Below are 14,942 nucleotides of genomic sequence, written 5' to 3' on the forward strand. Positions count from 1 at the left end.
CCATCCCTACGGGCTTTCCTGTTCACGCCAGGAACGGGAGGCCCACTCGGCAACGGAGGGCGGTCCAGCGGCCCCCGGCGCAATCGCGGAGCCCTTCGGGCCAGCCTGTGCCATCCGCAGGCCGCAGTCAGTCCCCGTGCAGAGTGTCTGTCCGACCGGACTCTGGACTACGGATGTACGTGGACACCACACCCGGAACCACGCTACGCGTCACAGTGGTGCTGATGCACAGTACACCTCAGAGGGACATACACACCAGGTTGTGTGGACATACACACCAGGTTGTGTTCAGTAGGTTTTAAGCTTTCAAAACTTGATGGTCTATTCCAGAAGTTACTAAAGACGAAGGCGGAGGAGAGCTTGCTCCCAAGCCCGCAGGATGCACATGGAGCCAAACGACCAGTGCAGCCAGAGAAAAGGCGGCCTGTGCCAGGGCCCATGGGCACCTGGGGCACAGGAGGCAAGTGACGCGTTCCCGACTCCGGCTTCCCCTGGTGGCACACGAGTGAGCTTGACCTCACGACAGGCCAGAGAAAAGGAACCAAGAGAACCACGCACACAAGTAAATGGTGCACAGGGCGCAGGCCCCGCAGCGGGCAGCTCGAAGCACGCACGACACCCCCGACCTCACGCTTCCCCACACCCCTCACGACGGGCCTCCACCATCGAAGGACCCGCCCAGCACTGAAACCCATCTCACAGGACCAAGCCCGGTCTTATAAAGCTGGAGCCCGAAGTCCACCTTTAAGCTGATACAAGGATCTATTAAAAAAAACAAAACAAAACAGACCTACTCAACCGCCTTCCCTGGGGCAGCAGCAGCACTCGGTCGGCACAGCGGGGCTGGGCTCTTCACCAGCGCTGTCAGAGACGGTTTAACAGAACGGATCCAGAGCTCACGAGGCCGCATTCCCGTAACTGAACATGTCAACAGGAGACCCGCGGTTACCAAACAGCACTTTTTATTGCAGCGTCTACAGTGTCTGGAAGAGACAGTAATAAATAACTGCAGACGCATCACAAGACGCCCTTTATTTAATCACAACAGTGGCTCTACTGCTACATTTACTCTCCGCTTTTTCTTTATTCTTCAGACTCTCTCTCCGCTTTTTCTTTATTCTTCAGACTCTCCCGGCTTCCGGATGTCATCGATCTTCAGAATCATTCTAACCATTTGTGTCGCAAGAGAGATCTGCTGCTTTTTACCGATCAAAGTTTCTATGACGTGCTGCTGCTTCATATCTGGAAAACACAAATAAGTGGATTATCCTGAAACATATGTATTTAATGTTAATAACTTACTCTCATTTACACAATCACAGTGAAACTTAAAAAATGCAATCTGGGGGTGCCTGGGTGGCTCAGGCAGGTAAGGGTCTCTGGGTTCCAGTTCAGGTCATGATCTCAAGATTTGCGAATTTGAGTCCCGTGTGTGGTTCTGCACCGACACCACGGAGCCTGCTTGGGATTCTCTCTCTCCTCTCTCTCTTCCTCTCCCCTGCTTGTGTGTATGTTCTCTCTCAAAATGAACAAACAAAAAAAACCCCCAAAACAACAGCAACAAACAAAGACATTTATAAAACACAAAACAAAACCCAAATCTGGAGGAAACCACTCGCTCCCCCTTATGTTTTCAGAGGAGTTAAGGTTCCATCACTCCAGAGGACACTTGGCAATTTGAACCTGGGGGCCAGAAAGCTGGGGGTGGAGGGACCTCTCTTCAGTGACAAGCTGAAGTGCTAGGTGACTGGCTAAACCTTTCAGTGCCATTTCATCCCACAAAATACTAACATAATTTACAAAGCCCAACGTTAAGTAAAAAAATCAGACTGTGTGTGAAACATAAAATAATTCCAAGAAAGGCCTAAACGTCATAAACTTCAGCAGAACCAGGCACTCAAGTTAAAGAAAATTTGAATGTATATCTGACAAAGAGTTGCGGCTGTTACTGAACTCTGCAGGCTGTGAGCATGAAAACCAGGACGCAGCTGCTGTTCTAAGGAGAAGCACAGAACATCTGATTCCGTGGCTGGGAGCCGCTGCGACAGTGCAGACCCGGGGGCGCCCAGGGGGCTCAGTCCGTTAAGTGTCTGACCTCCACTGGCTCAGGTCATGATCTTGCGGTTCCAACTCGAACCCCCTGTGGGGGCTCTGTGCTCACAGCTCAGAGCCTGGAGCCTGCTTTGGATTTTGTGCTCCTCTCTCTCTCTGCCCCTCTCCTGCTTGTGCTCTCTCTCTCCCCCCCCACCCCACCTCCAGTCAAAAACAAACATTAAAAAAAAATATAACAAGTGTGGGCCTGGCCCCACTAGTAAGGAATCACTTAAACTTAAGCAAAATCAGCCTCTAAACTACACAGATGGCCACAGTCCCAGCACGGGACACCTGAAAACACGCTCTCATTCCTGGATAAGGGCACAGAATAAGTGGGCGGCACAAAGTCACCCAACTGCAGGGCTGCCTCCCAGGACACCGGGAACCCACCTGACAGACGCTTGTGTTAAAATGCAAGAGAAAGAGGGCTTTCACAAACCAGAGACCGAAACGGAGTCCCCTCTGGTAGGACACAGAGGTCCCTGTCACTAGGGTGGGCGCCGCGCCGCAGGGCCCGCAGCCTCCCCAGCCCCTCGGGCAATCGCACCACACACGCAAGTCTTGGCGCCCGAAGCCCTGCCGCGTGGAGGCTCGCGGGAGGCAGCGCGCACCGCGGGGCCAGCAGGAAATCGCCCAGCTGGACCCCGACACAGCCCCGCGGGTTGTGACGGCTCCTCACCGTTTGTTCCCTTGTGCAAACAGTCGATCCCGAGCGCGGGGTTTGCCTCCTTCACTTGTCTGGCACGCACTTCGGTCATGGTCTGGATGGGATTCATGCCGCTGTTTTCAGCAAGGGCCATGGGGATGACCTCCAGCGCATCGGCGAACGCCCGCATGGCGTACTGCTCCAAGGTCGGGCACTGGTGGGGAACAGGCAAGCGCACGCATCAGCAAAAATCACGACAAGCCGGCAATTTGGAAAGGTTTTAAGTAAATCACATCCGTTGAAAACCTAACTCACAAAGAATTCTAAGAATAGACCATCGTGATTATTTTTAAACTACCAGAAAGTTAAAATGTCACGACAGAGGAAGGATGGAAAAGGTAGACACGGGACAGAAGTCCAGAAACAAATGAGCTCTGACTACTTTTAGTTATGACAGTTAAGACATTCAATCAACTTTGAACCTCAAACAAGAACACTGAAGACTAGAGTTGTTATTTCAAAGCTGGAAAGGTTGAAAAAAGCTGACCAACACCAGTTTTTGGCAGCCTGCGCCTCAACATGTGGGCGATGATCAGCAGACCAGACACTGGTTACCCAACGCGGTGACACTTTGTTTCCTGGGGTGCAGGTCCCTCAGTTTGCCCATAGCCCCACCGCCCTCTGCATGGTCTGAGAGGCCCCGTGCGGGACTTACCTTGTCCGCCTCCTGGCTGACCGCCAAAGCACAGGCGATTTCAGCAGCGCCACCGCCATACACGACACGATTATCCCGGATGAGGTTCCGGATGACGCACAGAGCATCATGAAGGGAGCGCTTGGCCTCCTCGATGATCTAGGGAAGACAGTCCACGTCACCACAGCCCCGTGTCCGGGACCCGGTGCAGATGTACCCTCGGTGTGCGCCGGGTACGAGAGCTACTCCCAACTCCCTGCCGGAGCCATTTTGGTTGAGAACAAACGGAGAGCCCAGGCAGGATGTCCATTCCAGGGTGAGTTCTGCTGTTCTCCCCCTCCCTCTGTCATGTGGTGACGAGAACACCAGACAGAGGAGGCAGCCAGTGACGCATTCTGGGACATGCGACCATGGGAAGCAGTCACACAATCCAATAGTGACCAGGAGAAACCTCCGGGTGCGTCTAACTGACCCTGATGCAACAGTCCCGCTCTCGCAGGAGGGAGATTACCAGCGAGCGCCATTCACCTGGGTGCCCTACTGTCACCCCGCGACGCAAGAAAGGCCCGTGCGCCTCATAGCATAAACAGCTGTGCCCCTCAGTGACCACGGTAAGTCACGGTTTCTTTGAGAAAAATGATATTTTGAAAAACAGCGACTACATCACAGCCACACACAGAAGGGGCAAAATCAAACCATACGCCAAAAACAGAAAACTGTGCAGCATGAGTAATGGATTCTCACCATCTTGTTTCCTCCTCTGATGAAAATGGTCACAGCCCTGGAGTTCTTACACTGCTCGATGACCAGCATCTTGTCCTTAGTCGTCCCGAAGGAGATCTCCTTCACAAGCCCAGCGAAGCCCAGCTTCTCAGCGGTGAGCTCCGAGAACCGAGGCACGATCCGCCCTCCCGTCGCGATGGCGATCAGCTGGGGTGGGGGTGGGGGGTAGTGTCAGGGGCAGGAAGGTGCTGGGAGCACTGGGCGCTCAACACCAGGCCACAGGTAAGCCAAATCCACCCGGGGCTAACTCGCGCACCCAAGTGCAACGCACCCTAGCCCCTAGATTACAAGGTCAACCCAAGAAGGCATACGAAATGAGCGTGTTTCTGAAGAGTTGGCGTCTCCGTGTGACGCCACCACCCTCTGGGTCACCTCTCCCGACCAGGTTACGCTCCGCGCGCCCCCCTGCACCCTTGCTGCAGCAAAGACCGGAGGCTGTGCCTGCCCGGGGCACGGACCACGTGTGGGACGGAGGTCAGCGTGTGGGACACACGAGAGCCAAGTGGGAGGGCACACGGACGGCACTTTGATTCCCACAGAACACCGGAAACACGCAGCACTGCTGCAGAAAGGGAGGCCTAGCACCGTCCCCTCCCCGGCCTCCGTCTGTGGCGCCTGGTGCGCTGCGAGTATTTAAGGGAACCGCTACCACAGTGGCAACCCCTGCCCCCACAGGCGTCAAGCTCAAGCCCACGTTCGGAAGTCTCTTCTTGCGGAGCCCCCTACCTCTATTTCTGGTCCTCCGACCCAACGAACTGCAGGCAAGTTATTCTGAAGAAGTAAATGATTGGCTTCGTCGTCGAAGCCCCACTGGCAGATGGCTAAGTTAGCGCCCGTTTCTTTTATCTGCGGGGAAAAAAATGCCGGTCACATTGAGTGTTCCTTGTGGTCAGAAAGAAGATGAGGCGCACGGGGGCGTGTGCAAGGTGAGAGCACTGAAATAAAGCAGAGAAAAGAGAAGGAAGGAAGCACAGAAGTGTCCACCTTCTGTCAGGCCCAAATTCCAAAGAGAGAATCCCTTCAGTTTTCAATGTGCTTTAAGAATCAGTAATTCGGGGGCTCCTGGGTGGTTCAGTCATGTAAGCATCAGACTCTATTTCAGCTCAGGTCATGCTCTCATGGTTTGTGAGATCGAGCCCCATGGTGTTGGGCTGTGCTGACAGCTCAGATGATGCTTGGGATTCTCTCCCCTGGCTCCCTCCCTTTCTCTGTTCACGTTCACTCTCAAAATAAATAAATTTAAAAAAATAACCCACTAATTCACACCGAACCTCGCTGTTGCAGTGAAATGAAACAGACAGGTGGACAGGGCTCAGCCCGGAGCCAGGCGAACAGCTGGGTCCCGTCACAAACGCCTGTAAGGCAGCTCCACGCACCTTCGTGCTGAACAGGAGCACAGCCAATACGCGTTTCCCTCAAGCAGCTTTGCTCACCTGACTGCAGCGCCCTCAGGGGAGGCACCGCCCGCCCTCGGGGCCGCCACACGTGCTCCCGCTCCCGCTCCCACCCCTGTGAACGGTAAGCCTCTGGTCCCGGGATGGCAAGGGCTGGACCGTCTGCCCGCGGCCATCGCCTGTGGGAGCTGCGCCAGCCCCGCGCCCACGGTCTCAGTGGCCTGCAGCCAGGCCTCCTGAGTCACCCACGCCCGCTCGCTGCCTCTCCTCCTTCCGAGACCCTCAGTGCGTCAGCGGCCAACTTGATCCTGCACCGCTTCCGCCACATTCTCGCTGGGAACAAACCCCGGGGTCCCCTGAGAACCAACCTGCCTCAGCATTTCCCCTCACGTGGCCGTTTTCCGTCCCTTGTGCTCAGAACAGGAGGGTCCCTCTTGCTCCTCACAAGCACCTACGACGTTCCTCTTTGCGCCATTCTTGTTCTTTGAAACGTTAGCACGTGGCCCATCCCGTTCCCACCGTTCCCGGCCGCCTGCACAGCCACCAACACACCTACCCACCCACTGGCCTCCTGGGCTCTGCCATCTTGTCGCCCAACCCGTCAGCCCTGCGGTTCCCGCACACGCCAGCCACGCTCCTGCCTCAAGGCCCCTGCTCACCTCAGCCCCGAGTGCTCCTCGCCCACACCTGGGTCTCTGGCCACACGCCACCAGCGCCCGAGAGGGGCCCGCTCTGACCACTGCGCTTAACACGGCCCCTGCCCCCCGGCCCCGCGCTCTGTGCCGCAAGAGCTCTATGCCGTTTGCTGCTCCGTCTCAGGTCCCTACGGCAGTGCCTGCTGGGTGGCAGGCAGAGCACCCATCACACAGGAGTAAATGAACCCAACACTGCCCTGAGAGACACCCAGGTGGTTTCTCGTCTGTCTGTCGTAAGTAAGGTTTCAATTGACACCCACGCTCGTGTATCGCTGTGTGCGGATGCTGTACATTCTGAAGGACAGAGTCCCAAAGAGGACCCACTGTCAGGGCACACACGCACACGGCCGTACCAGCCTCCGGAGAAGAGGTAGGTGTTTACACCTGGAACGTAGAAGCTTAGATGACTAAGATCACAAGCACAGCGCGAAGGTAACCGCGCCAATTCTGAGGCGCTCCAGACGTGTCACCGTTTTAAGACAAAATCAGGTTCCTTCCCTTAAAGCTTTCTTCTCATCATGAATGCTTATTACTTTTATAATTCATAAGTGAAAAAAAGGTGGCTCGTTCCACTGACACGTCACCTCTAGCCACACTCTAAAATATGAAGACAGAGATGAGCGCCACGTTACTACCTACACATCTACTTCACGACAAGCCGTGGGAAGACTCACTTGCTGAATCATCTCTTCAAACTTCTCTTTTTCGTATTTCTGAAGGGCCTTATAATCTTCTACAGACGTCACGTCCAGCTTATGCTTGGTCTTTGGTTTTGGTGGTTCAAACGGACACGTGAGGATTGCAATCTTGGCGTTTTCCACTAGCTGCGGGGACAGAGAGACTCTTTCAACTCGTGGACTTAAGAGTGGAAAGGGTGTGAAGCTGTGAAGGACACGGACTCACTTTTGGCATCTGTGGGTGGCTGAAATCCTTGTCCACAATCACGCCCTTTATAAGTTTTGTGTCCTCCAGCCTCCCGCCCACTTTGCCTTCCACTTTGATGAGCTCAAAGTCGACGTCTCGCCGCTGCATGTCTGCTACGGTGAGGACCGCGTTCACGGCGATCTCCGCCATCTGCCGGTGACAGCTGTTAACCCTGGGGAAAACAGAGAGGACCCTTCACCTGTCACTGCACTCACAACCACTGTAACCACAGCAGGCCACGTAAGTAACATGGCAACGCACATACATCTAATAAAACAAAGAAGGTTCAGACTCTCTAGACAGCAATGCCACCGGAGCCTGCACTTCGGATGGTCTGGGGCGGGGGTTCTGCACCTGGGTTCTGCGGACCTCAGAGGGAACCATACGCTGGGATGGGAGGAAATACCATCTTGTCTAAATGGGGCACAGCGCTAAGAAGCCGGAGGACTCAACATGGCTGCTTCCTTTGCAGGAACTCCCACCAACATCAGTTACAGATGGGGACGAGGGTTGGGAATCTTTTTTTCAAAAGCTCTGATTGTAAAAAAAAAATAAATAAAAAAAAAAAATAAAAAGCTTTTCAAATAAAAAAAAAAAAAAAAAAAAAAAAAAAAAAAAAAAAAAAAAAAAAAAAAAAAAAAAAAAAAAAAAAAAAAAAAGCTCTGAAACACCTGAATAAATTGCTCAATAAATTTGCTTTTGGTTCTGGAAAACCTGCAAGGGAAACTTAATACTTGAAACACAACGCATGAAATCTTAACTGATTTTAGAAAGAAGATAACGGGGAAACTACAAATATTGTTAGTATTCTAAGCAATTCATCACATTTTACTTTACGCTATGTTTGACCAGTCAGTTGTTTTGAACATTTTCCGTAGTAAAGACCAACCTGTACAAGAATTTTACAAAGACGTGCAAACTAAGCAAGGTCAACGTACAAAGCAACGATAAGATTTGTGCATTTTCAACTAAGACACCTTCCTCTCAGGAGGACAATAGCGTGCCACCTGTGACAGACACCTTCCTGGGCAGGCCCCCTGCCCAGAAGTTGGTCTCTGCATTTGAACAAGAGGGCAGCTGGCACCCAGCACATTCTGGCACAGTAGCAGAGGCTTTTCCCTGGGGGTGGAGAGAGCAACAGTTCGGTTGCACTTCCCCTGACCTGAGTCAAGGCCAGGTCTTCCTTTTTGCTAAAACTATCACACACACAAAGATTAAAATGTTTCTTACCCTGATCTTGATACAAAACAACCAGTGTAATATAGCTCCTCAGGCTAGATCTTTATGCCACATCACGTTAAGAGCCCTTAAGTGTCCGTTACTGTTCAAATAAGTGTGTCCTTTGGCTGAGGCTGCTTTGGGTATCCAGAGGACAGGAACTGTGTCTCTGTGCCCAAGATGTGGCAGCAGGCCTGGTCAATAGCAGGCATTATGCAAACGTGGATAACACCCAATGTAAGTCACTTTCAAGACTGCCCCTTCTCACTAAATTAAGATTCTGGACCAGTTACTTGCTTGGTGAACAAATGAAAAGTGGAGCCCCTCCTCCTAAAGGGCTTCCTAGCAAAGAAACGGTAGAAGTGTTTTGAAAACAACATTGACCAAGTAGGATCATTTCTGCTTGCTTTCTAACACGACCTGTCCGGCTAAATTAAAGACAGGGAGCTCTCACAATTACCAAGAGAATTTAATACCAAGCCTGGAACTTCAGTTTCCAAGTAAAACACAAGATGCACGTGGCTACACCTGCATTAAAGACAAAGCAAACCCAAATAGCATCAAAAGTGGAAGGAAGTTCATCAAGTCACTATGAAGCTACCAGTGATGGTCCTAACAGGTGGCCTGAGCAGTGAGCACACGTTTTGCTTCCTCTACGAGCGCTAACCGCGGCGCAGCACGGTAAACGTACACTTTGGAGCCCAGCGTGGTCTTTGCTGTCTGAATCAGGGGCTCTGTGTCCTTCATGTCAACGAGGACACTATCGCTGATCTTGTCCAGGTGCTCGATAGCGATGCGGGCAGCCTGCTCGTAGCCGTCAGCGATCCGGATGGGGTGAATGCCGCGGTCCAGCAGCTGCTCCGCCTCCTCCAGCAGGGCGCCGGCCAGGACTGCAGACAAGACAGCGCACAGCCACGTCAGGAAAGCACGACACTTATACCACTGACACCAATTAGATGCTACCCTGGAAATATGGAGGTTCCAGAATTAAGGCAAAAGTATCAAGGAGGCGGGGCGCCTGGGTGGCTCAGTGGGTTAAATGTCTGACTTCTGCTCGGGTCATGATCTCATGGTTCGTGAGTTCGAGCCCCACATCAGGCTTGCTGCTGTCAGCATGGAGCCTGCTTCAGATCCTCTGTCTGCCTGCTCTCTTTCTCTCTCAAAAATAAAACTGAAATAAAATTTTTGGAAAAAAAAAAAAAAAAGTATCAAGGAGGCTCAAGTATTTCTGAAAAGGGAGACTCTGGTTTTACTTTTAGCAAAGCTCTAACGGGTTGCTCCTGATAACCCAACGTTCAGTTCTCAGTGAGACAGAACGTAACTGAAGAACATAAGCTAAAGATGTTTTTATAAGGGCAAAAGTCTCTCGTGTTTCCTGAGCCAGGGATTTCTTTTTAAGATTTTTAAATTTTTAAGTAATCTCTACACCCAAACAAGAACTTCACATTCTACCAACTGAGCCAGCCAGAGGCCTCTGCTGGGCCGGGGTTTTCTAGTCGGTAAAATTTACTCTGGTGACAAGAGAATGTGCCTATGATCTATCCTCCCCACTGCCTTCCCTCCTCCCATGATCTTGGGGCCCCAAGATGATGACTTTGGTTTTAACACTGCTGTCCTCCGGGCACACCCACATAGCACTTGGTACCCAGCCAATTTTGCTCAATAAAAGAATCCAAACCTCATCTGCAGAAAAGGTAACATTAAAGCTATTTCTCTAGTCCATCTTCCCCAACTCTTGAAGTATTTCAGAACTCCAAAGAAGTTTAAAAATGGTAAAACGAACAGTTTACTTATTTATTAACACCATTTTGCCACGTTTTCTCTGCAAACACACAATCAACTACGTGAGACGTGCAGAAATCATGACGCGTCTTAGCTGCAAGCTGAGCTTGTACAAGGACATTCTCCTGCATCACTGTCACGCTCAGGAAACTTAACAGGGCACTACTCCGCAACACACTACCTGCAAATCCTCCCTTGTACCCCCCCTTCCCCCAGTTAAAAAAATATTAAAAAGCCCACATCCAATCAAGTACGCTAGATTACAGCTGCTGTCATTTCTCATTGGCTCCCTTGATCTAGAATAGTTGCCTAACTCTCCCCTGAAGAACAATCCTATTCTTCCAGGATAAGGATTTCTGAAGAGTCTGGGCCTCTTGTATTTTGGCACGTCCTTCAACTTGGATTTGTGCGACCGTCTCCTCACGATCTGACTCAGAGCAAACACTCTCGGCAGGTGTGTGTGATTTTAAGGAATGCCTCTCAAACCAGAGAGGATAACGCTTTCTCACCAACGACTCCGGTGGTCCCATCTCCGATTTCATCGTCCTGGGATTTGGACAGTTCGACCATCAGCTTGGCAATCTGGTGATCGACGTCCATCATGCTTAAAATGGTAGCACCATCGTTAGTCACCGTCACGTCGCCATCTTTGTCCACCATCATTTTATCAAGTCCTAGAAAGACAGCAACGTTTAAAATGGAATTAAGCAAAACCAAAAAACCACAAAACCAAACACAAATATAACACCAAAAACTGTTAAAAAAAAAAAAAAAAAAAAAAGGCTAGATTTCTTGACCCAGTGCCTGTTTACAGAATTTATTACAAAAATTCAACATATGTAAGAGAGTATGTGCATGCAGACATTTTTAGACTGGTGACTACAAAGTCATCTAAGGAGCTAAAACCAGAGAAGTGGGGGGGAAAAAAAGAAGCATCAATAAATTTAGTGTTAATTACAAAAAATAACAACTCTGATTTAGAAAATGCTAACGAAATGGTATTAAAAGATGGAAAAAAGCCTCTGACCTAAAATTGTATGTGCTTATAAACATGTCTAAAGCCTGAAATACACAAAACTCTGTCAGTGCCAGAGGCCTAGGATGCCCCCTGTGCCACGTCCCAACTTTCTATAAAGGGGTGTTACATCAACTATCCTCGATTTACATGTAACACCTGTTACCACAGAATGAACATGTGTTAACACGGAACGGTAGTCTCTTACCATTTGGTCCAAGTGATGTTCTCATTGTATTTGCTACAGCCTTTGCTGCCATGATATGAGACTAAATGAAAGAAACAGAAAAGGCTCAAGTTACATGTAATTTTAATAGTTGAATTTTTTTAAAAACTCATTTATTTTGAGAGCGAGCAAGCACAGGAGGGAGAGAGCAGAGAGAGAGGGAGAGAATCCCAAGCAGGCCCCTCCCCGCCCCAACATGAGGCTTGAAATCATGAACTATGAGATCATGACCTGAGCCAGAGTCAAGAGTCAGACGCTCAACCGACTGAGCCACCTGGGCCCCCCTAAGTTTTAATAGTTAGAAGCATACAATTGAACACAGTTTCTGTTCTCCAGGACCTTCCACATTTAAGAGGCAACACACAAGTCTAATTATCTAGTGTGATAATGACCAGCGTGAGCAGGTGAGTCTCACAGCACAGAGCGAGCACCTGGTGCTGTAACTCCCAGCACGTCTACAAGGCAGGTTCTCCCATGCGCGCCATGTCGCACCTGAAAGCATGCACCGTGGGACAGGACAGGTCTTGAAGGCCACAGTGTGATGCTCACCTCACGTGGGGTCCGGACGTGAACGTACAGCACCTTCAACTATCACACTGGGTTTGCTGCGGAAACACAGCCAGCAACTGACCGCCGAGTCAACACTCAGCCCGCACATGGAAAGTCCCCCTAGTCGTCTGCCGAAGCATCGACAGCTAAAGTAATGAAGGGCAACTTGCAAGCATCCTTCCCTGCTTGCACACGATCTTTTCTGCAAGATGCTCTTTCCTTTGTTCCTAGTCATGCGGTCAGCAGCCTAGCCCGGGTCCCCAGCACCCTACAGAAACCCAGGGCCCCTCATCTCGCCTCCTGTCCTCAGAGCCACCCGACAGGCAGATAACCCATCTGTTTTCCTCCAACGTGTCGCCTGCCAGTCCCCAAACCTTAAGTGACTCCCTGAAAGCTTCAGATTTTCTTCATCGCCCTCTACAATCTGAGACCCAGTTCCCATCCGGCGACGATGGTCCATGTGTGTTCCCCACGTGTCCTCGATCCTTCACGTGCTAAAGCACAGAAGACCCTCCAGCCATCAAAACCCTGACCACCTTTCAGGGCAGTTCAAACACACACGGCCCGCGAAGACCCCCCCCCCCCCCCCCCCCCCCCCCCCCCCCCGTCACTCCAGCTGGGGGCTGAGGCAGGACACGAGTTCACAGAGCTGTGAGGACACTGGCAGCTATTAAAACACACTCTGCCTGATTCGTGTCACAGAGGACGATGACCACAGGTGAGAGGTCTTAACCAGGGAGGATTCTGTCCCTCAGGAGACGAGGCGACGCCTGCACACATCTCCAGTTCTGACAAATGGGCGGGGGCTGCCAATGGCACGGAGCGGGTAGGGGCCTGGGCAGAGGCCCCCACAACAGAAAGGATGTGGCCCCGAAAACGAACAACGCCAAGGATGAGAACTCTGGCTTTGGCGTCAGCCAGAGGGGGGCTCGAGTCACGGCCCCCTTCCCAATGAGCGGGCACCACTGCCACCCTGGGGCCGCGTCCAGGCCTGCTAACACTACACCTGTCCCAGAGCGTGAGGACGGCGAGCTGCAGAGCAAGGGCCCGCCAAGCAGCTGACATCACAGCTGCCGCACAGCACCCGCAGGACCTGCGACGCCGGCACACACAAGGCACTGGGCACTACGTTCTCCACTGGCTCCTTTAAAGGAACAATAAGGGGCGCCTGGGGGCTCGGTCAGCTAAGCACCTGACTCGTGCTTTCGGCTCAGGTCATGGTCTCACTCAGGTTCATGAGTTCAAGCCTCACATCCGGCTCTGTGCTGACAGCTCGGAGACTGCTTGGGATTCTCTCTCTCTCGCTCTAAAATAAATGGAAATTAAAACAACAACAACGAAGTGGAGTAATACAAGCCGTCAAGTATCTGCCACAATCACCCCCTTCAATCCGCCCTCTCCGCTCCACAGAGGTGCTCCCCCCTGGGGGGGGGGGGTTCAGAGAGGCTGTGCAGCCTGAGGGTGAACAGCGAAACGACCTTCTGCTTTCTTCGTCTGTTTATTTTTTAAAATGTCCTATTTCTGAGAGAGAAAGAGAGAGAGAGAGAGACAGAGACAGACTGTGAGCAGGAGAGGGGCAGAGAGAGAGGGAGACACAGAATCTGAAACAGGCTCCAGGCTCTGAGCTGTCAGCACAGAGCCCGATGTGGGGCTTGAACCCACGAACCGTGAGATCATGATCTGAGCCGAAGTCGGATGCTTAACCGACTGAGCCACCCAGACGCCTCTTTCTTCGTCTGTTTAAACAGGCCCGAGCTCAGGTGACTGTCACCTGGACTGCGGGGTTTACCTCCCCTGGTCTTTCTCAGCCCCTACTTCCTTCCTGAAGTACATTCTGCTAAAACTGTGGTTCTGCCCAAACCCCCTAACGGGCCCCTCCTTCCGGGGTAACAGCTCCACTGTGGGACATTCTAACTTAAACCAGACGGCTCTCCCCGCGACGTGCCCCGCGTTCTCCCGCCCAGCTCTCCCCCAGACGCCGGCGCGCCCTCGCCTTGCGAGCAGGGCCGCCACCCCGGATCAAAAGCCGGTCACCACTAAACGTCTCCAGGACACCCTCCAACTTTGATCTGCCTCCCTAACTGGTGAGTCCGTTCACACGCTGCCTTGTGTCGGGGTCTCGGTGTCCATTTTCCACTCTTTGTGGCGGTGGTTACTTTCTCGTTAAACGCACACGCTTTTAACTTTCACGACAGCACATCCAGTACTGCGCCGCGCACAAGGTACGAAGGAATTAGAAGTCACTACGCCTTTAAGGAGTGACCAGAGAAACACGAACATCATCCTGGGCTGTGCTTCTGTCGGAGCCGGGTGACCTGAGAAGGCCCTCGGCCGCTGTCCGAACGACCAGAGGCTGGAGACGCGGTCGGAGGCGCGGGCTCAGAGCCGAGGACTTGAAGCCGCCCCGCCCAACGCTGAAGGGCGCTAGCGGCCCCACTCCAATCCCCAGATCGGGATTTATTAAAGGCTTCTACGTCGCCCTCTCCCGAGCGGGGAGCGGGGTGCAGGGCCGGAGACGAGACAGGGTCCCCGACCTTCCCCGGGGAGCACATGGCTGCCCCGCTCCCAGGATCGCGCAGGCGCAGAGTCGCGGGCCTCGGCCGCCTCCCCTCATCCCCCCCCCGCCAGCGTCCGCCCCGTTACCTTGAGGGCCTCAAGTCCCATAAGACGAGACTTGCGATCCTGATCCTTGATGATGAGGAAAGGGCGCCCATATTCGTCGAAGGCGAGGGTCCCGACCGACGCCATGGTGCGGCTGCAGCGGTTACTCTCCCCAGCCCGGTGGAGCCCGTTCCGGAACCGAGGCCACGCCTTCCGCTCCCAGGCGGGCTCAACAGTGTGCGCGTGCGCAGTCCGGGCGCGCGAGACTTATTTTTCACGCGAGACTAGTGTCACGCCACACCGTATCTTCTGGAATCAGGG

At 52.5% G+C, this 14,942-nt stretch overlaps 1 protein-coding gene across 1 annotated transcript; it reads right to left on the reverse strand.

The window, feature by feature from the left end:
* Positions 1 to 945: 945 nt before the first annotated feature.
* Positions 946 to 14,839, reverse strand: CCT5 (chaperonin containing TCP1 subunit 5). The gene is made up of 11 exons (XM_039220454.1): positions 14,664 to 14,839; positions 11,454 to 11,514; positions 10,740 to 10,904; positions 9,140 to 9,338; positions 7,210 to 7,402; positions 6,981 to 7,130; positions 4,944 to 5,063; positions 4,179 to 4,364; positions 3,456 to 3,593; positions 2,774 to 2,954; positions 946 to 1,242 (listed from the first exon to the last, which is right to left on the reverse strand). Exons 1-11 carry the CDS (start codon positions 14,766 to 14,768, stop codon positions 1,115 to 1,117), a joined length of 1,626 nt encoding a protein of 541 aa, XP_039076385.1. The 5' UTR covers positions 14,769 to 14,839; the 3' UTR covers positions 946 to 1,114.
* Between the last annotated feature and the right edge of the window lie 103 nt (positions 14,840 to 14,942).

Source organism: Hyaena hyaena, unplaced genomic scaffold, assembly GCF_003009895.1.
Source record: "Hyaena hyaena isolate Hyena2069 unplaced genomic scaffold, ASM300989v1 scaffold_890, whole genome shotgun sequence".
In the NCBI taxonomy this organism is placed as follows: Eukaryota; Metazoa; Chordata; class Mammalia; order Carnivora; family Hyaenidae; genus Hyaena; species Hyaena hyaena.

Excerpts from the sequence above, each read along its gene's own strand:
- CCT5 (XM_039220454.1), bottom strand. The coding sequence starts at position 14,768 with ATGGCGTCGGTCGGGACCCTCGCCTTCGACGAATATGGGCGCCCTTTC. Across the intron at positions 11,515-14,663 it reads TGGGACTTGAGGCCCTCAAG|TCTCATATCATGGCAGCAAA; the intron begins GTAACGGGGCGG and ends TCTTTCATTTAG. Across the intron at positions 3,594-4,178 it reads TCAGAGGAGGAAACAAGATG|ATCATCGAGGAGGCCAAGCG; the intron begins GTGAGAATCCAT and ends TGTCTTCCCTAG.